This window comes from Etheostoma cragini, chromosome 18 (assembly GCF_013103735.1).
Source record: "Etheostoma cragini isolate CJK2018 chromosome 18, CSU_Ecrag_1.0, whole genome shotgun sequence".
NCBI lineage: Eukaryota > Metazoa > Chordata > Actinopteri > Perciformes > Percidae > Etheostoma > Etheostoma cragini.
Genome location: NC_048424.1, coordinates 11,270,403 through 11,291,488, shown reverse-complemented (window position 1 = coordinate 11,291,488; position 21,086 = coordinate 11,270,403). Strand labels below are relative to the sequence as shown.

The following is a 21,086-nucleotide window of genomic DNA, read 5'->3' as shown; positions in this document are numbered from 1 at the left end:
TAATATTTTCATTTTTTCTTCGGTGTTTCGCCAAAAATAGATTCTATAACAAAATACAATCATGAATTTTTTGAATTAATAGACAAATTACTGTATGAAATAAGAAATTGAACTATGATTATCTTACCAGCTGCTTTGGTTCACAAAATGTAGGTAGTATGAGCTGTTAACAATGAAGTATCCCACATTTGTACTTTTTATTTGCTGGAACGATACAGTATGAGCTTACTGAAGTAGTTTACTGACTGTTGCACATACCCCCCCCCCCCCCCCCCCCCCCGCACACACAGACACACAGGATAATTAACATCTGCTACTCATCTGCACCTTAGGGAGAAGCTAGTCCCATATTCTAAAATCTAATCAATAAAGAGCAGCTGAAACCTTTGATTTGACTGGGTAGGGTGAGAGAGTCTGGGAGTGGGGGGGGGGGGGGGTCCACCCCTATGTCAATGTATTCCATTTCAATCCCAGACTTAAAGAAAGCAATCCTCTTACTTACTTAAGGGGACTACACAGTAAAATTGATTTATTTAGGGAATAGTGATGGTTTTACCCGCTCCTTGTTGACAGATTCTTAAATAAGACTTGTTATGTAAATGTTCTCTTTTTATCTCAGTTGAAACATACACTTTGGGCCTTCATATGTTTAAGAGAAGCACAGGTTAGACTTGAAGTAGATACATCTCATTGATACAGTTAAGTATAGTATAGTTTGTACAATGCACATGTGGCCAATTCAACACTTTTGTATTGCAATTTAGTGCTGCAGGACACACGTTTCACCATCAATTAACTGCTAATTATTTTCTCAATCAATTAAATTCACAATTAAAACGTCACAGTTTTACAGTACAACGTAATATCTTCAACTTACCTTGGTTTTGTCCCACCAACAGTACAAAACCCAAATATATTTCATTGTTAATCATATCAATATGATATGAATAGATGTGTAACCAATGTGTCTATACCAAACCTGTCCTGGGAATGTCAGAGTGTTAACTTTACAAAGACACAGGGGAGCTGTGGGCGGGTGATGTCTCACCACGGCAAGATGCTTCAACAGGGACAAAAGGAAGTCTTTTCTCTTTTTCATCAAACTTCTTGACAGAAGTCTTTTTTAACTAGCTTTAAAAAATAAATCTTATTCAGTTGTATTTTTCCGAGCCGGGGTGCAGAAATTAATTCATGAAATCTGCCGTTGTAATTTTGGACCTCAATTTCTGTTCCCTTTTCTATGCATAACTATTGATCTTGTATGCTATGTAGATCTAAATCCAGACCTGACAGAGTTATTAAAGGGGCATGCGACACTCTGGGGACATTTTACCCGGGGCCACCGGGTCAGATTGTCACCAAGTAACGATTAAGACAAAAGGGGTCCCTAAAGTTTAACAGTCCACTCCCATCATTACACTCATAGCCCACTGCGCAAATGGCCTTAACGATGAGGTAATAAGAGTCATTACTGCAGATCGCTCCATTAATGTAAAAGTCCTTCAACATCCAGATGTGGAGACCTGCAAGGAAACGGTGAATTCCACAGTGAATAGGTTTTCTGTTACATGTTGTCATTTTCAAGGCTTGATTATTTGTGAATTTGAAAAGCCGGCCTGAAGGCAACTTACTATGATGTGTGTTAATGACCACAAGTTTACTTTAAATATATAAGCAAATATGTGCACCAAATAAAAAAAACACACACACACACACACATATGCTTGAAGAAGCAGAAGCCCAAGTTAAACATGTTTGAGGAAGATTGTAACTCATCACAAGGCAGCCATTGCCAACACTGTTGGGAAAATGAAAACAGAATCGCAGCAAGAGGTCAGAGGTGACCACTAATTTGTGCAGCTGTTAACATACACACACACTCACACCATCATGTAAGTGCACATAACACGTGTAGATGTGTATTCCAGGCAACAGCATTCAGCAGCTTTTGATATTTACTGTTCATGTCATTCAGTTCAGCATTGCTTTTTCTCTGCCACTCACACACACACACACTCTACCATTATATCTTTCACACACACTCTGTGGCTTCCTTGTTCGTGTGTTCCCCTGGCTCTCCCCCTCCTACTCCTCTTGCTCATATAGGGCCCTCTAGTCTCATTATTACCTCTGTCTTTTTATTAAGCCCATTAGGGCTCTTAGGAGGCCTGTAATGATACTAAATGAATAGAGAGTGAACTGCTGTCTGTTTTAGACCTAGCTCACAATGACAGCTTCAAGCTTCACTGCCAACCACTCAGTATCTTCATTGTACTGAATAGGGATTCAATTACTTATCTGGTCTGTACCTGTACTGTGCTGTTGCATAGCCAGAGCCCTCTTCTTTTGTGCAAACAATCACTAACATCCCACGATATGCTGAGGATTGGTACCTTATGGAAATAGATGCATGGTATACTGTTAAATTATATGGTACAGGGATTCAGTATGACCTTTAACATCATAGGCTGTTACATGTAGATTTACAGTCCTAGTAAGTAAAATTGGATCCAAAATTCGGTTCACCATCGCGTAATTCAGTGTTACAAAAACAAACAACAACTATTTGGTTATTAATCTTGGGAGAACATTGTGCCTCATGCTTTAAGTTCATTTTTTCAATATTCAAGCAAGAGCACAATCTTTCCCTTACAACTTATGAGGGCCTGAACATAATAATAATAATAATAGCTGGTGAGATAGCAACTATCTAGCTACATTTACTTACCCCACTTTCTCTTCAACTGAAAATTATCAATTGAACCAATATTTTGTTCATTAAGTTTGTTATCCAACATAGCTATATAAGGCAGTGGCTACAGATAACCTTGTTAAGCTTGTTTGACTAAAGCATAATGTTATCTTAGTGTTAAATGTATTTAACTTTAGATTTATTTTGATTTTCATTTCATCCAAAGTCAGAGTGCATTATCTGGATTTTTTATTTATCCTTTATAGCCTATGATTTAATTAGGTGGACTAATGAGCATTAAAAGGTTTCAAATTAAAGCATTACAAGCTTTCTGTGCAGTTTTCCTGGCAGCCTGTAAACGTTAAACTATTTTTCCTTAATTTCTCCTTCACTGCTTTTTGCTCTTTTTTGATAATTCCTTTCCTTATAGTGTAGTGTAAACCTGTGGCATCCCTTGTTCATGCTTTTTGTCATCACGGGGAGAAAACAGCAGAGACATTCCCAGTTTGCTCAATATTGTGTCATGTTTGGTCGAACGGCAGTAAATCTGTAGGGTGAAATATTGATATTTCATCAGGGGGAATCACCCTCCGCAGCGACACTTAACTCAGCCACCTCCGGGCGACACACCTGGAGCTCGGGGGCGACCCCCGGGGAGCCGAGATGTCACTGCACCGCTTCAGTAAAGAGTAGAGAGAAAGAAAAAAAAAACGCACAGGCTGAGAAAAAGAATGAAGAAAAGAATGAGACAGCTACAAAAAGGGTGCAGTTCTTTCACAAAATATATAAAGCCGGATTAAAGCCATTAATTTTCTTGTCTTTTGGGGATGAAGAGTACATTTCCGAGTTCCTGGTGCAGCCTACAGTCTCTACATTCTGTGATCCTAGTCCATCCATCCCCCCTACTAAACGTGTACCGGATGTCCTCCATCAACTGTCTGTTTGTCAGATCTGAGGCTTGGATCGATCCCCCTTGCGCATTTGGTGGACTGATTACAATCTACTAATCAATGACACCCCCAGCACTCTTTTCTCTCTTCCTCATTCTGTCTCTCCCCGTCGTTTCTCTATTTGCTTGATAAGAACCATTGGAAGGACCGTCAACCTGCCCTATTCCCATCCATACACCCTAGATTTAAGTAAGCAGAGTGGTGGGTTCAAGGCCCTGGTCAATACCCCCAATCACCTTCCCATTCACTATAGAGTAGTGAAAGGTATTGTGGCGCTTGAGGTCCTTTCAGATGTCTGTCTGTTTGATGTGGTGTGTGTGAATGTTAGAGAAGAGAGTTGACGGGTTGACCTCGAGCTCCTGGGTAGATTGTTACCTCGAGTGCAGAAGGTTGAACACATGAGACAAAAGGATCAAGAAAGTGTCTATCAGGTGGAATATGTATTTGGTTTATCTTACCTTGATTACCATTATGTCCCCCATTATGTAAACATTATTTTAAAAAATGCAGTTTATTTAAAACAAATTCTAGCAATTATGTTAATGACTTCATGTTATAACCAGCTCTAATTTTGAGAGCATACACACACAAGATGCAGATCAGTGTATGCTGAAGACCAGACACACTCGTCTTAAATAAACCAAAAAAGGTTCCACCACATGGGCTTTATCAGGGTGGTATCTGAAGTTTCTTTGTATATACTGTAGTTCATCCATTAGTTACTGTTGGAACCATTATGCCACTTCTCAAAATACTCGACAGTTACTTTACAAGAGAAATAGAAATGAATGAAATATGATATACCTACCCTTACAACCAGTTTATCATTCAAGACAACTGGGCAAATTACTCCACTGATCCAGGTTGTGATAAACCTTGAGGAAAAGCTAATTAGTGGAAGTTAGGTTTTTTTTTTTGTCAAATTACAACTATTTTTACAGTATTAAGCTAAATCTACAATAGATAGATACAAGTTGAATGTTCATTTTCAGTACACAAAAGGAAAATATATACATTTCAAAACACAGCATACCTGAATCTCTTCCATCGCTTTTTGACTCAACAAATCCCCCCTTAAGCTGAAATTAGTTTTTTGTTTTTAAGATTCCTTGTTAATTTTTTAAACAAATGTAGTCCAAACTAAATTATAAATGCAACACTTTGGTTTTTGCCCCCATTTTTCATGAGCTGAATTTAAAGATCTAAGACTTTTTCTATGTACACATAAGGCTTATTTCTCTCAAATATTGTTCAAAAATCTGTAAAATGTGCAGCATTATGCTACAGATGTCGCAAGTTTTGAGGGAGCGTCCAACTTGCATCCAGCATTTTCACCTGCAAGATCGTCTGAAACCAGCTATCAGGCCAGCTGCTGCAACAATCGGTTTGCATAACCAAAAGAATTCTGCACAAACTGTCAGAAATCATCTCAGGGAAGCTTATCTGCATGCTCGTCATCCTCATCGGGATCTCGACCTGACTGCAGTTCGTCTTCGTAACCGACTTGAATGCTCACACAGTGTGTATGGCGTCGTTTGGATGAGCGGTTTGCTCATGTCAACGTTGTGGATCGAGTGGCCCATGGTGACGGTGGGGTGATGGTATGGGCAGGCGTATGTTATGGACAACAAACACAGGTGCATTTTATTGATGGCATTTTGAATGCACCGAGATACCGTGACGAGATTCTTAGGCCCGTTGTGACATTCATCCACGACCATCACCTCCTGTTGCAGCATGCTAATGCACGGCACCATGTTACAAGGATCTGAAAATATTCCATTTCTTGCATGGTCAGCATACTCACCGGACCTATCACCCATTGAGCATGTTTGGGATTCTCTGGATCATCCCAAACGACAGCGTATTCCAGGTCCTGCCAATATCTTAAAAAACTTCACCCAGTCATCGAAAACAAGTGGACCAACATTCCACAGGCAACAATCAACAGCCTGATCAACTCTATTCAAAGGAGATGTGTGTCACTGTGTGAGGAAAATGGTGGTCACATCACTTACTGACTGCTTTTTGAAAAAGTCTTAGATCCTTGAGTTCAGCTCATGAAAAATGGGGGCAAAAACAAAAGTGTTGCGTATATAATTTTGGTCAGTGAGTGCCTTTATAAATTCCAAACTCCTTGAAAGATCACATGACTAAGAAACGACCCTGATGATAGGGTGATAGCCCAAAAAATGTTTGAGCGATGAAATCCGCTATATTTGAGGAGATTTTTACATGTTTTATGATGGATAACTTCATATTCTGACAGATGGTGACACAGACCAGAAAAAATGACTATGTGACTGTGACCACTTTGATTTCAACCCATTAATTTAGTCAGTTTAATTTCAGAATTCATTTTATGTTCTTTCTTTAGTGCTATGAAGAGATGGTTAGGTTTAAAAGTGGATTCGTCCTCACTAAGTGGTGTCTTGCAGTTGAAGCAGCCATAGCTCATGTTTCAAAGGCCTCCATACTTGACTGATTTATATTCTTCCCTTAAGCCACCACATACAGTCATCGGCTATTGTTTCAAGTTGGACTCCTCCGCGGATTATACAGGGCTGTAAACACAGCCCATAAAGCACATTGAAGTCTTACAGTGCAGTGAGGTTAACGGGTTGATCTTGTGATTTGTCATGTGGTTATGCAGTGTAAGTGCAGCAAAACCTGTAAATAAAATCTCAAAATCTTTCAATTCTGCAGGTTTTTCCACTCTCTCACTGGCAGACCAGATGAGCCTACTGCAAAGTGCTTGGATGGAGATCCTGGTACTGAGCATCGTGTTTCGCTCGCTGCCCTGCGAAGACGAGATTGTGTACGCAGAGGACTATGTGGTGGACGAGGAGCAGGCGAGGATCTCAGGCCTACTGGACCTGCACGTCGCCATCCTGCCGCTTGTCCGACGCTACAAGAAGTTGCGCATGGAGAAGGAAGAGTTTGTCACGCTCAAAGCCATCGCCCTCGCCAACTCGGGTATATTTATCCTCCTCAATTACACTGTTGGTCACTATATGCAGTGCAGCCAAATAATAGAACTTGATTTTAAATAATAACTGTAGTAGATTTAGCAAAGTTTCCAAATATACCAAATACTTTTTTGAGTTTTGGGGAAACGTGTGAAGACATTAACAAAACTTTAATTTGATGGAGTCTTGGATTTTCCTGTTTTTTTTTTTTCAACTTTAAAGCTTCTTATAGTGACGATGAAAGGAAGCATACTGTAGAAGATATTTCAGGGCTAACACTGTAAAACAAAGACTGTGTATATTAGATTACTTCTGGTTTAGGTACTGGGCTAAACAAAAGTGATATTTTGTAGCATCAAGAACTTGTATTTTTATTGCAAATATTGTATTATCCTCTTATTTTTCTCTGCAAACACAAAGGTGTCATGAGCTTGACATGAAGGTACATCTCTACGTTAAATCTTACAAACATCTAGATAGTTGGCATTTAATTAAACCTAACAAAGAAATAAAGCAAAAAAAATGTCAAGTGATTGAATATATCTGGTGAGCCGATCACTTTCATGCTGAAGGATACCTGATAAGAGGGCACGAAGAGGTCAGGAGCATAGTCGTTTAATTCAACACTCCCTGTGTGTTTGCGTGTGTGTGTGTGTGTGTGTGTGTGTGTGTTGCGTGCACTTCTATATTTTAATTTGTGTGTGTGTGTGTGTATGTGTGTGTCTGTCACATCGTGCTCTCATTCTCTCCATCTCCATAACAGTGGCTGCCAGCGCGCCACAGCCGAGGGAGATATATTTAGCATTTCATTAGGAAAACAGGGGCTGTCAATAAAATGTGTTAAGTGGAGTGGAATGAGCATTGGGGAGCGACGGGCCTCGTTTGTTCCAATGTGAAGATGCTGCGCCCGTATCGACAGTTTGCTTTTCATGAGACCGGGCCTGTCCCCCCACTAATCAATGCCTGTTAGGAGTCTTTTCTCCTGCCTGAATGAAAAATGAAAAATGCTGAGCCCAGAGCTTTAGTCTTCTGATGACAAACTCTCCATGGGAGAGTGGAGAGAGGGGAGGATAAATGGGAGGGGAGAGTTGGAGGGTAAGGGGGGTTGATGGAAAGACAGTGATGTAAAGGTAAGGGAGAAGTGTGAGAGAGGAAGGCAGGGGTTGAGAGGAAGGCTCAGGGAGGGCGAAAGGGCAGCTTTGGCTCGTTTGAACACAGTCTCAACTTCGGCTCCTGGGGTCCTGTGGGTGTGACAGCTGTGGAAATTCATGGCCATTGATTTTGTAATTAGCGGAGTATCGACGGGATTGACGCCAGGCTGCTGACGGATTACATGGAAATTGTTTCTTGTTATTTTTGCATTCCGCCCCTAAACACCTCAGACGCACACACGCACGCACACACACACACACACACACACACACACACACACACACAGGAAAAGAAACGCTCTCCCTGTGCTTTTACACACATTTCTCACACATTGACACACATTTGAAAACACATTCCTTCTTTGCATCTCCCTTTCTCTCCCTGTCTCTGCTTTACAATCACACACATACACACATACACACACACACATACACAAACACACACATATGCTCACACAGCCAAAGGAGGATCAGATCAGTATTAACATGAAGGTTTCAAATGAAGAGAGCTGGAACACATGTGCGGTCCACATAGCCTAGTTAATTTCCCAAGATAGAAATGCAATTTACACAGAAGGCGACTGGTAAAAGAGACTTAATCAGTCAGTTAGGAACATAATTAGCCTTGTACTTTCATTTTTTCTGCTTAATTTACATGTTTATACACGGTCTTACTTCACTCCGCAACTTTCATGACACATAGTAGAGCTAATCTAATTCCCTCACACACTTCAATCAGCAGCCACTTTTGGATAAGCTACAGTAATACAGTGCGTTTAGAGGACGAGACGAGTTGCTCTTATTCTTAGATATACCAAGATGCATTGCTTCGATTCAATTATAATACTGAATTGAATTACCATTTTGCCTAGCACAATTGGATCTATCAGTAAATGTTTTGTGGATATGATACACACACAGATTAGGCCCGACACTGTAAGTCTGTGCAGTGAAATTGGCTGAAAGCAAACCACTGCTTGTCCATTAAAACACTCTCTGTCAGCTTGTCCTTTGGAGGACAAGCCTGTTTTTTTTCCCCCTGACTTGTAGACTTGTATATAGAGAGCAGTTTTTAATAAGTCTCAACTGGTTTTATTTTAGAGCCTATACATAAGGGGGCCAACTGCTCTTTCTTATGGAAATGAAGGCCATCTGCCGCCATCATTCAGCTGAACGATATCCTAGTAATGCAGCCATCTGAATTCATTAGCAGGGGGGATGTATGTGGTCCATGATACCCAAAGAAATGAATCTTTTTCCTGTCTCATCGTATATTTATACAGACTTACAGTACCTCTCCCTCTCTCTCCCTAGCGTCCTGGCCATGCATAGGCATTTATTTAAGGAGCGTCATTAACTACTACCAAGAGAAAACCTTTCTCCAAGATTGCATGTTTGCAAAGACAGGCTGCCGAATGTGAAGGCAGCCGATTCTGCTGCAAAACACAAAGTTGTTGTTGCATTTGTCAAACTGCAGATCAATAGAAAATGTTTGCTTTTCATTTAACACATTTATCGTTTATTAGTTATGGCTTTGAAGTATAAATAACAGTCTTTTCTTTTTTCCTTCCATCCTTCCCCTCCACCCTTCTTGCTCCAGACTCCATGCACATAGAGAATATCGAGGCCGTCCAAAGGCTCCAGGATTCTCTCCATGAGGCTCTGCAGGACTTTGAGGGCTCCCAGCACCCAGAGGACCCTCGACGGGCAGGCAAGCTGCTAATGACCCTGCCCTTGCTCCGTCAGACCGCCACTAAGGCTGTTCAGCACTTCTACAGCATCAAAATGCAAGGCAAAGTCCCCATGCATAAACTATTCCTTGAGATGTTGGAGGCCAAGGCTTGACACCTGGGCCAGATGTTTGACCGGCAGCAGCATCACCCAATGGGAGGCGAGGGTCAGCCCATAAAAAATAAAGGTGGTGTGCCAATTGACAGTAAAAGGAGGAAGCTTGGACTACTGAGTCATGTTAACACTTTTAAATGGTAATACACATAAAAGAAAAAGGGACTTGAAATAGTTTTGAAAAGGGTGAATATTAACTTGATTGACATGGGATCATGATAATGTATATAAAGATGTTGTGTACAGAAATCAGGCAACCGAGGTCTTGTTATAACCAGAGACCCAATGCTCTATATCACCTGAAGCTTCTGTGAATTTGTTTCTTATCTTAATTTCATCTCAAAATGGAAGTGTGTCAATATAAATGTCCTGAAGAACTGTACGGCTACATAGCCACATTATGTGTTTTTGGTTCTTTCTTCCATTTTTTTCTAATCTCAGTTGTTAAAGCAATAGTCTCTAACTGGTCTACATATAATATGTGTACTGTATATTGTGTGAAATTGCACTGGGAGGGTGGTGAGAGAATTGCTAGACATATTCTTATATTTGTCATCAAAGAAAGCGGTACCCACCATGGGTCTGTCGGACTCGATTTCCTTGTAATGTATTTACCTCGTAGTAGCTGCATTGACTCTGCGGTTAGAGTCAACTTGGTGCTTACAGAAGGACAATGGTTGGCTGGTGATCAGAGTTCACAAAGAGTTTGCACTAAGCATCTGTGAATAATGTGGCAATAATGGGTATTGTAATAGCAAGCTCTGTCTGGTAGCCTCTGAGTGTCAGTCAGTGGTTTTTGCTTATGGACACTAAACGCCCTCCTCACTTCTTTCTGTGTTCAGTGTCATACAGAAATATTGGCAACTAAGCATACTGTGAAAAATACACATGATAAGCTAATATTATGTGCTGAGAATTTTAAATTATGGCTTTTTAAAACATATTTATTTTATTTAAATACAGGTACAATAACCGCAACATCTATGCAATTTAATGCAATCTAAAATGAAGTGTAATCAACCTCATAGCCCTGCAATAAATACTACCTTTGTAAAGTTTATAATGTTCAGTTTGTGTCACGTAGGTGCTGATTCAACTCTCTGGCTGTTTCTCAGTCCATAGTGCGGTATTGGATTGCATTATATTGTATAGGTTTGCTTTTTCTCATTTCCACGCCCCTTTGTTTAGGTTGTGTACTCAAACAAGTGTCACTATATTGATAGCATTATTTCCACAGCTGTCACATTAGGTCTTTGTTTTTATCAAAGTCTTGTGTGATACTGGTCTGTATGATCGCATCTAAACAATTTTTTTTTTAAATTTTGTTCTCAGTGTGGACTACAGGTCAAATATTGTGGCTCTGAGAGAGTATATTTTGACTCTGTTGTTGCTGGGCATTAAGATTTCCAAATAACTCAATATAAGTAAGGAAAAAAAAAAAAAATGGCCCAACGTCTTTATGAATGGATTCAAAGTGGGCATAATCTTTCCCCTTCCAAACTATATCAGCAAGGCCAGAATTCCCCCGTATGTGAACGGCCAATAGACGTTTTCGCATGCAAGTAGACACAACTGCTGCAGCTTAAGTTTGACAGTTTTCTCCTTTTTAACCTTGTGATCTATTTGAGTTTCAAGATGGCAAGTTCAAATAAAACTAATCCATTTTTTTTAAACTGAGGGTTTTGAGTCCCTTTGTCTCCTTGATTGTTAAAATTTAAGACAGCAGCCTTTTAAAACTGTTTGCTAGACTTTACTGCAGGTTATATGTTTAAGTGCGACGATATAATGACACTTGTGTTTCTGAGAACAACTTGAACTACTCTGAATTGAAACAGAATATATCAGACCTCAGATTACGGCTCACTAATGTTCTGTATTTTTTGACAATTATTTTTCTCTTTTATCTTTGATGAAGGAGCAAATTGTTTAGACGGGCACTGTAAATTCATGTCTAGAAATAATGACACTGAGTTGTGTGTAAAATCTGTGTACTTCAGAAGTGATAGTAAACTTGTATAGGGTAATATCTAACAATTGTAAACCAATTGCCAAATTATTCAAAGAAAGCAATCAGAATAATGTAATAGATATACACGTTATCATTAGATCAAAATAATACAACAAGCAGCTGTTCTTAGGATTTAAGTGAGACAGATATTGTCCCTTATCAACACTTTAAAAGCAGTAGTGTTTTAAAAGTGTTATCAAGTGCCATTAGCTTCTGCCTGAACAAGAAGAATACATAAAGCCAAGCCACCAGTAACTACAGCCAGTTTCTACACTTGAAATGATCCCCACTGGAACAGACGCTATTGATTCACTGTAATGTTATGCATAGATAATTCTAACCCAATACCGTAGAGAATACAATTCCCATGATACACTTCCCCAAATGTGTAACCAGCTAAACCAACCCCAATTGAAAACCAGGGGATGGATCACTGCTGTACAGTAGCAAACCAAAGCGTAATGTCTTCTAATACTTATGAAAACTGATAAAACTGCATTTTGAGCCTGATGGATGCTATTTATAGTATATTAATTGTTTTAGCCTCATTCTGCTGATCATCCAGCTGTTTATCATAATTTCATTCTCAGCATCCTCTAAACCTATGATGATGTTGAAAAAGTTTTATTTTATCTAAAATAAGTGATGTTTTTCACATTACCATGGTTAAAGGGGAGTACTTTAAATGATGAGCACGTTCTTGCCCACGACTTCTCTTCTACACTTACCTTCGCTGTTCACTTTGAAGACTGATCACAGTTAATTGTTTCCAAACTTTCCCCGCTTCTCAAATTAATAATAGAAATAAAAGAAAAATGCTTAATTTATTTCAAGAGTTCTAAAATGGTTCTACTACATCCAATTAATTCTAATTGTCTCAGCTGAAATTCTCAATAGAAATGGAGCAATTAAATTTCTGCTTTGGCTCTACCTTGGGGACGAGAGACATTTTATTTCGGTTGACAGTGGGGAGGGTTTGTCTAAACCTTTACAAAGGCGATTTCATGGGTGTCTGTAATAGTTTCATAACAGACGATCACTGGGCTATGCAAGGCAAATATGGCCACCCCATGTGTTGTGGAGCATCAGACATTTAGTTGTGCTTTGTTTACAATGTGGACATATTGTACAGTGGTGTACGCTGCAAATGTATTGTGCATATTTCACCAAACTATACTGTAGTTGCTGTGCATCGATATAACTATGATCGTTTTTTTTTTTTTCCCATTTAATGAATTTCCCATGATTTATCAGCAACTTCAACACACACACTTAGAGCCCACCTGAATAGCTGCGTAATATAAATCACTGTAATGAGTTGTGAGTCCGTTATATTTGGTCTAAGGTGGAATATTTGTTTTTCCTTTCTGTGTCTTTGTGTCTCTCAATGCTGAAACACACACTCTATGTTATCATCATTTTGGTTCAGCACAGCAGGACGTATAGCAAGTGAAATAGTCTAGACCCTATACCTCAATTCATATTTTGAAAATTACACTGGGTTTGGAAACGGGCCATGGGTTCCTCCTGGGAATTATTGGCACAGAAATAACGTGACATCACTGACTGGGTATTAAAAAAAATGTAGATGAACCTGCTGCAATTGGGGAACACATTCCTCGGAGGAGAAAGCTGCTTATTCGCTGTTCCATTTGTGGACTTATCTTATCTCCATGCACTCAGATGACGAGATTTACATAAAACACGGAGGAACCTCCCTGGCCGTCCCTGGTCTGCAGTGTATAAAGGACCCTGCTAGGTGTATGTACAATAGACGTGATTACCCAAGAGGTTTACTCCCCTTAAAAGCAATATGTTAGCAATTGTGATATATGAATCAATTTAAAAGGGAGCTTTGGCTCATAATTATAAACTTACCCTATGCTTGGAATAGTATAGGGTAACTATGCACACACAGTCCTGGGGAGATATTGAGAAAAAATGGAAATTTATTTGGGATTAACAAGCAAAAAGCCAACCACCGCTGGGTTGCACTGGACAGTATTGTGTGACATTTTCTTGTGTTTTGTTTGTTGTGTTCATGCCTAATGTACCCATGTGTAAATATATGCTTTTTTGGAGTGAGTCAGATCTAAGAGTGCACTGAATGTACAGTGACAATAAAATCATATGGTTTATGTAATCACTGCAATGATTTCTTTGAATAACTTCAAGTTAATGAACATGAGAAGAAATTTATCTTCAAAACATGAAGTTTGTACCATATTTATTGACCAAGTTAACTTAATATACCACAATTCTTTCAAGATAACAAGATCCTTTATGGATACCAAAAAAGAAAATCCCACACTGCTATCTTATATGTTGCACGTGTACGTGATGTGTAATGTTTCAATCGCAGTAGTCTTTGTCAGATCCTAACCCCAACCCTAGGTCCTGAGGAAGACCTTCGTGATCTTTTGTGTACAGATTGTTACCCAGCAGCTACAAAAATACTTGGATAGATTTACCTTGTGATGATTGACGCCATGGATTCCATCAACAAAACTGTATCCGTGAGTCTATAAAGCATTTTAAGCATTGGTTTAATAAACTCTAAAATATGTGACTATACCAAATAAGGAAAATACACATATATTTATTTATGTAGATATATATAGGCCGGTATGGAACAATACTGATGTTTTTTTTAGTTTTTACAAGTAAAACAATGATACAATGATAACACTGACACTATATAATATAATAAAATATATAATTTGTTGGAATTTTCGGATTAGACAAAATGCAGAGCTTTAACATTATCTACAGTGGATTAAAGACTCAATTAAAATCAAATTTGCAGTTTGACACACGCTCCCAAAAATTCATTTGGTTAGTATACTGTAAAGAAATGTATAGACTGTACAACATTTCTATGTACTGTAAAACTTTCACAATTTCCAATTTCTTTATTGTATTGTATTTTTTAACTATTGTTTTTCCCTTCAACAATAAGTCATTCTCTCTAAAGCATAACAGGCTATTAGTTCCCCCAACTTGAGCTGTTACTTTTTGCAACTCCATGTCATACAAATGTTTTGTTGAACATTTTCTATTCAATGGTTATCAACAAAATAATAGTGAAGGCTATTGTTGTCATGCTTTCATTAGACACATCTATCAGTGTTACAGTACAGCCTTGTCCTGATCTCAGCATATTAAATGTACAGTCAAATGGTTCCTAACGTGACCAATCATGTGTGCATCTGTCTGTGTGCACTTTAGCAAGAGGGTGCCTTGGGGTGTAACGGCATCCTCCTGCCCCGACTGTCAGTTGGTTCGCTGTCTACATGGTGTCCCTTTTGACCTTGCGTTGGCTACAACACGGGCTGAATGCACATCTGACACACTCTGTTCCTTTGTGGTGCAATCCTGTGGAAGTCATTTCATTTACTAGGCTTTCAACTTTAGGGGTTGGGGGAGTAAGTCTGTGTTTAATCAGCCTGCTGCAAACCATTCCCTTAAACACAATCAAACATGATGTCCAGCAAAACATCTCTCAACAGAAGATTGAATTAAAGAAATAAATGGACTTGTCACTTTTTCATTTTTTTATTTATTCTCTTGGCACGGCTATGCCAGCCACTCCATATTATTGCTGGCAATAACAACTGTGTAACAATAACAATCCACATTGACTTGTGGATTGGTCTGCACAGTACGTCAGCAATACCAGTATGTTAGTATAGTGAATGCACAAGTGTCATCCATTGACACTTAACCCTCATGCATCAATAGGAACTTTTTTTTTTCAGCTTTTTAATTTTACAATAATTTTGGCGGTGTTAATTCATACAGTGTGTTGCGCATTTTGGCAAGGGTGTGAGGTTTTCTTTTCAAAGTTTGGAGGAAGTTTAACCTCATCTCCTATAATAATAATATTAATATTAATAATAATAATAATAATAATAATAATAATAATAATAATAATAATAATAATAATAATAATAATAATAATAAACAAGTGTGTAGCCAAACTACAGAGACACTCAGCCTCACCCTCAAGGACAAAAATGTCCCCATTGAAACCCATTTAAAATCCACCAACCATTACAGCATTTTGACGCAGACATTTTTGTCCTCTAAGGATACCAGAGCAACTTTTTAAAAGGGATGCACAAGGCTTAGGGCCGCTAAAAAACACTGAAGAAAAAACTGCAAGAAAAGAAAGAAAAAAATGAGAACATGTAATTACTTTTCTCATACACTTCTTATCATTGCAGCTCTTTCCTTGTACAATTGCGAGTATTTTTTCTCTGTTTTCAGTAATTTAGGAGGGATTTAGAGCATGGCCCACTGTCCTCAGAGTGACTTTCCATCTTGTAAACCATGTTTTATTCTCTTTAAATTGTCACCAGTCGTCGGGCCTGCCGGTGTTTTAAAAGGGGCATTGACACTGTCACACTGCGGTCAGTTAATCAGGCAACCTTGTAACCTTTCAGAAAATCTATGATCACACTGTTAGTGCAACCTTGTATTGTCACCACTACTACCATACACTCACACGCCTTTCTTTTGCCTCATATGAGGATTATTCAGCGGCTGAGGTAAGAGTCCACCGAAGAATAGGCTGTAAAGTGTCAGTCATGCTTACCCAGAGTGGTGTTGTCTTAGACAATGTAACTAGGTGAAAGTGAGGGAAGGAGATAGGAAACCATCAATATGCTTCCTGTGTAAAATGAAGAAGGTCATGATTTATGGCTCCCGGCTACAGCATACATACATGCTGAATCTACTCTTTTTTTTTTCTCCCTCTGTCGCCTGGCTCAAGGACAGGTAAGGGTGCCTTTCTCTGCAGCTCTTCACCACCACCATGCAGTCTGTGGCACTTTGTGACAGACAGCCATGAGAAAGGCCGGTGTTTTTCAAAATGAATTGAGCGCCATCTATAGGCAGCCACACTGACTGAGTGATGGTACTTCTGGAGTGCAGAGTGCAGAAAAGAAACAGGTGTGTATTATAATGACGCACTTCACTACCTGGGATAGTCCTCATCCACTCCTCTTTAGGGTTTTCATCACCTCATCAGTCACGTCCGTCTTTCAGTCTCCTTTTACTTGGAAACTCAGACAGAGATGGGACAGCTGTGGGTTTTCTAAGGCCTCACAACAGCTGCAAACCCTGCATGGCATTGCATCTGTTCAAGTCTTGCAGCATTATGGCCTGTATCTCATCTAAAGCAAGTTACATTACAGTTCATAGTGGGGTTCTCTCTGGTCTTACCCTATTAACCAGTGAGCAGATGGAAATTATATGGCAGGGTGTGTGGCCTGAAAATGGACTTGCAAGCATCCTGCCGTCTTAAGAATGCATCTTAAAATGGGACAATTTAAATAGGGCCACATGAGAGAAATCAGGACTCGGTTGTAAATTCATTCGAGGTGGCACAATGAATACCATGAAGTCCACTCTGAATCTTAAAGTTTATTATTTATTGGGATGATTTATTATGTCTGGGCGACTCTGACGTTGTTACTTTGCCTTTGGAGGGAGCCAGACGTAACAAATGGAGCACTCATTAGCATTTGACCTCCACATTATGCTTTGTTTACCTGCCTTTCCTCGCCTCTATATCTCCTCAGACAAAATCAGGGCTTTCATAGAACGCTGTGAGTGCGACATAGTTTTGTTGCTGGGCGGCAAAGGTAAGTACCACATTTGCATTGCAAGATTTCTCAAACAACTTGAGCATGCAGAAACAAGGGGTGGGGGAGAGAAGCTCTGCTCCTCTGGGACGTAGCCACTCCCAGACGCTGTCGTCTAGGCTCTGGAGTCCTGACAGCTGCTGAAATCCCCAGAGATGATCGAAAGAAGTATGAACAAAAGTTACAGTAAAGAGTCCCAGGCACATTCTGTTGTGTTTGGACTGGAAGTTTTTTCTACCACTAATTGCTCATGGCAAGAAATGTCATGAATGCCTATATAGCATGGATGGAAAGTGCTTTTCTTCCCCCGTGACGGTGATCATTCTTTATGGTTGCAGAGCCATTAAAACATTCAGCAGTTGCAAGTTTAAATAGGTAGTTTACAAATACCATATGAAAATTGTATTAAAGGCATTTTAGTGTGCTTGAATAAGCTGTGCCAAGTCCGATGTTCATTCAAATATCGTTTAAGCATACCAGAAAAAGAGAAGACACTTGATAGAAGCTCCAGGAAGCATCAATTAAAATGAAAAAAAAATGTATTAAATGTAGCTGAACAACTACTTTATCTAAAAAAGATAAAGAAAAACATCATTACAATTGCAATTATATGCTCTGTGCAATATTAACATTTCCACGTCTCGTGGGCGGGCAGGTCATGCATACAGTATGTGTAAAGAGAATCATAAGCAACAAGCAATGGCAAATTGGCAAACATCCACAAAAATTCACACACACACACACACACACACACACACACACACACACACACACACACATACAAGTTATATTACCAGACTGTGGGGTGTGCCAGGTAGCTGTGTGTGCTGTAGTTAATTGCACAACGAGAAACTGCTCTCTAATTTATTTCTAGCCTGTCCATACAAGAGTGATCATGAAAACCCATTCATTTCACAGAACACAATTTTCATATTTAATGAGCATGACTCCAATACAATTACAGTAATTAGTCAAATCTCACTCACGGCCAATGGAGCTCGCCACCATTATTAGTGGATCTTATTAATGATGTTGCACATGTGGTGCTCATAGGGTAATTGAGGGCATGTGTGGGTATGGGAACAGGGGTACTGGCGAATGGAAAGGAGTAGTAGTGTCAGTCTGTTTTCTGTCTATACCTTATGTTAAATGGGGGTCTGCTTGATTTTAACTTTGAGGTATTTAAACATGATGGCCTAAACAGAATTCTACATAAATTAAATTCCAATACTGAGATTGGTTTGTTGGACAATCAGTTGACCTGAAAGTTAGTATTTTAAAAGCTGCTTTAAATAATTGCATGTCAGTTCCCAGCCTCCCTGCTGTCTACCGGATCCAGGAGGATCACAACAAAAAAAAGACAGAATGGAGACGCTGGGAAAAGAAGCCCATTTTCTGTGAGTAATGATACTGCAGTGTCTGACATTTTGTAGGTTTGTAGAGTTTCTCTTTCCAGACTGACCCTTGTTAAACCTATAGAGCTTTGTTGTATCTACAAGCAGAGTATGCAGAAGCAATTGCCACATCTTCCCCTGATATGAAAGAACAGTTTTTCTTTGGGACGATGTGAGCAGCTGTGATGAGAAGATTTTACAATGTGGACTTAAATCTGTGATATTATATTTTGAAATCTGATTGATTTACATTTAGCTCACATCTTTCAGACAGGTGGAACCAACACAAAAGGCAACATATTGAATACACATCCTGGTGAACGCTATGTCTTATGTAGTTTTATGTGCTTTAAACCAGTTAGTGTCAGCGTTGATGTTTATAAGGAAGCAATAATTTTAATCAGAGAAATGTGACTTAATGGCCTCTTATCCAATTAAGGGCAGTGTCACCGCTGAGTTAATGAGTGTGAAGCCGTAACAGAAAAACCTCTATTAACACAACATAATTAGCGGAACATGGTGGAATTAGACCCCAGCAATGACAGCGCTTTGGTCTTTTTATAATTAAACATGGGGAAAAGACAACAATTAAGCCAGATCTTAAAACCCCAGTCTCATTCAAGCCAGAGAGGACATGCATTGTTTTTGGGAAAGCTCTTGAGACAAAGCTGCTGTTGTGTGAAGCTTGAATTACAGTTCAAAGACAAGAGCTGAAAGTGAGGGAGGTCATGACAACAATGTGACAGATTTATGGAGGCCTGAGACTCAAACACAGCTAATGTGCTGTAGTAGGTGCCTTGTTTGGTATAAAGAACTGAATGACATCTATTGTCTGCCTTTGGTCCTCCGGAGAAAACACGAGGGCTTGGATCTGATGATTTAACTTGGAACACATTTTCAGCAAAGATTAGTGTTCCATATGGCGCCGCATTGCTGCCACCCTGACAAAAAACAAAAAACTGCATCTATGTTTGTTCGAACACAAAATGTTCTAATATAAAATGCATATTGGTATGTTGAGGTGAGAATCACATTGTGTTGATCCTCTTGGTTTATGAGCAAACACCTGAAAAAACTCTGCTTCATGTTGAGCTAAATACCAATTAGCCATTGTTAGCATGCTAACTCATTAAATCAGTTTTTAAAATGGTAAATACAGTAAACCCATTGTACCTGCTCAGCACCAAACAATGGACTGACACAATTTGGGAATAGCTGGTGAATATAGTGGAGCATTTAGCAGCTAAAGAGGGAGATAAAGACTGGAATATTAGACTTACATTCACCCAGATGCCCGTCATGCGAGTGCAAATGATTGTTAATGTTGCTAACACATTCGCCGTATCAGCTAATTGAGGTGTCATTGTTCTCACAGCTTGTTTCGCTGCCCCCAACAGGCCCAAAAAAATCAAATATTACAGGTTTAAATAATATTGTTAAACAAGGAAGTCTACATTGACTTTACATTCCGAGTGAGTGTTCAGTTAACCTGAAAGGGTTTTATTTGTTTGTGGAAATCAGTTCTCCAACCAAGGCCTTGCTCAGGAATTAGCGCTAACAGAGAAGGACTGTTGGGATGCATCTCAGTCTGAACCTACCAATTATTGTTGCCGCAGCATACTGGAGGGCAGGTCTTAGTGGTATTGTGTTAATGTGACATTAATTGCTTTTACTTTTTCACTCAATTAAGAGGCTGCTATCTGTTTTGGAAGCCTGGCCAGATGGTTTATCGGCTCTGCTCTGGCAGCGGTGTTGCTAATGGGCTGGAGCGCAGAGCTGTAAAATAACGGCAGCAACAGGCAACCACGAGAAATACCCATAATTGAACGGCAGCTGTGGAGGTACAGAGCACTTGTCACGTTGTGAGAAGAAAGACAATTGATATCGTCTTTCACTCAAAGGGTGACCTGACAAAAGTCGAGAAAACGAATTTGCAGGGGCAAGAAATGAAACCTTTGACCTCAAATAGCCTACATCAAGTCTGTTTGTTTAGAGTATTTTTAAGCTTTTGTTGAAGAGTGACAAGTCTGCATTCACAATATTGGCAGCCATTGACTATATGCTGAAAATAAGGCAGCCGCATTGAGCAGTAAAGCCAAGAGCAGGGTCAAATGCTAAATAAGAAGAAACTGGCACTGGAGACACCCAGGGGAATCCTCTTCCTCTGTGTCCTTATTCTCCTTCTTCTCTGTCCCACTCTCTCATCCACCACCACTCCACCTCTCCCCTACCTCGATGCCAAACCTCCATGACCTAGGCCAAGATCAATAGCACAGTTTAAAGAGGATGGACTGCGTAAACAGAGACGATAGATCCTGCCAATGAGGATGCCTTGACCACTGATGGCCTCTGACTGGTGCGGTAGCATTTGATCAAGTCTAACATTCATGGCTGTCAATACATCTGGCAACAGAGAGGTTTGGACCCTG

At 39.6% G+C, this 21,086-nt stretch overlaps 1 protein-coding gene across 1 annotated transcript in view; it reads left to right on the top strand.

Annotated features, from left to right (window-relative positions):
* The window catches only part of LOC117961707 (steroid hormone receptor ERR2-like), a 37,098-nt gene extending 23,539 nt beyond the window's left edge, over positions 1-13,559 (top strand). Inside the window, exons 6-7 of the mRNA XM_034900572.1 lie at positions 6,349-6,618; positions 9,363-13,559. Coding sequence (XP_034756463.1) covers positions 6,349-6,618; positions 9,363-9,607 — 515 coding nt within the window. The 3' untranslated portion in view covers positions 9,608-13,559. The remainder of the gene's footprint in view (positions 1-6,348; positions 6,619-9,362) is intronic.
* The last annotated feature ends 7,527 nt before the right edge of the window (positions 13,560-21,086 follow it).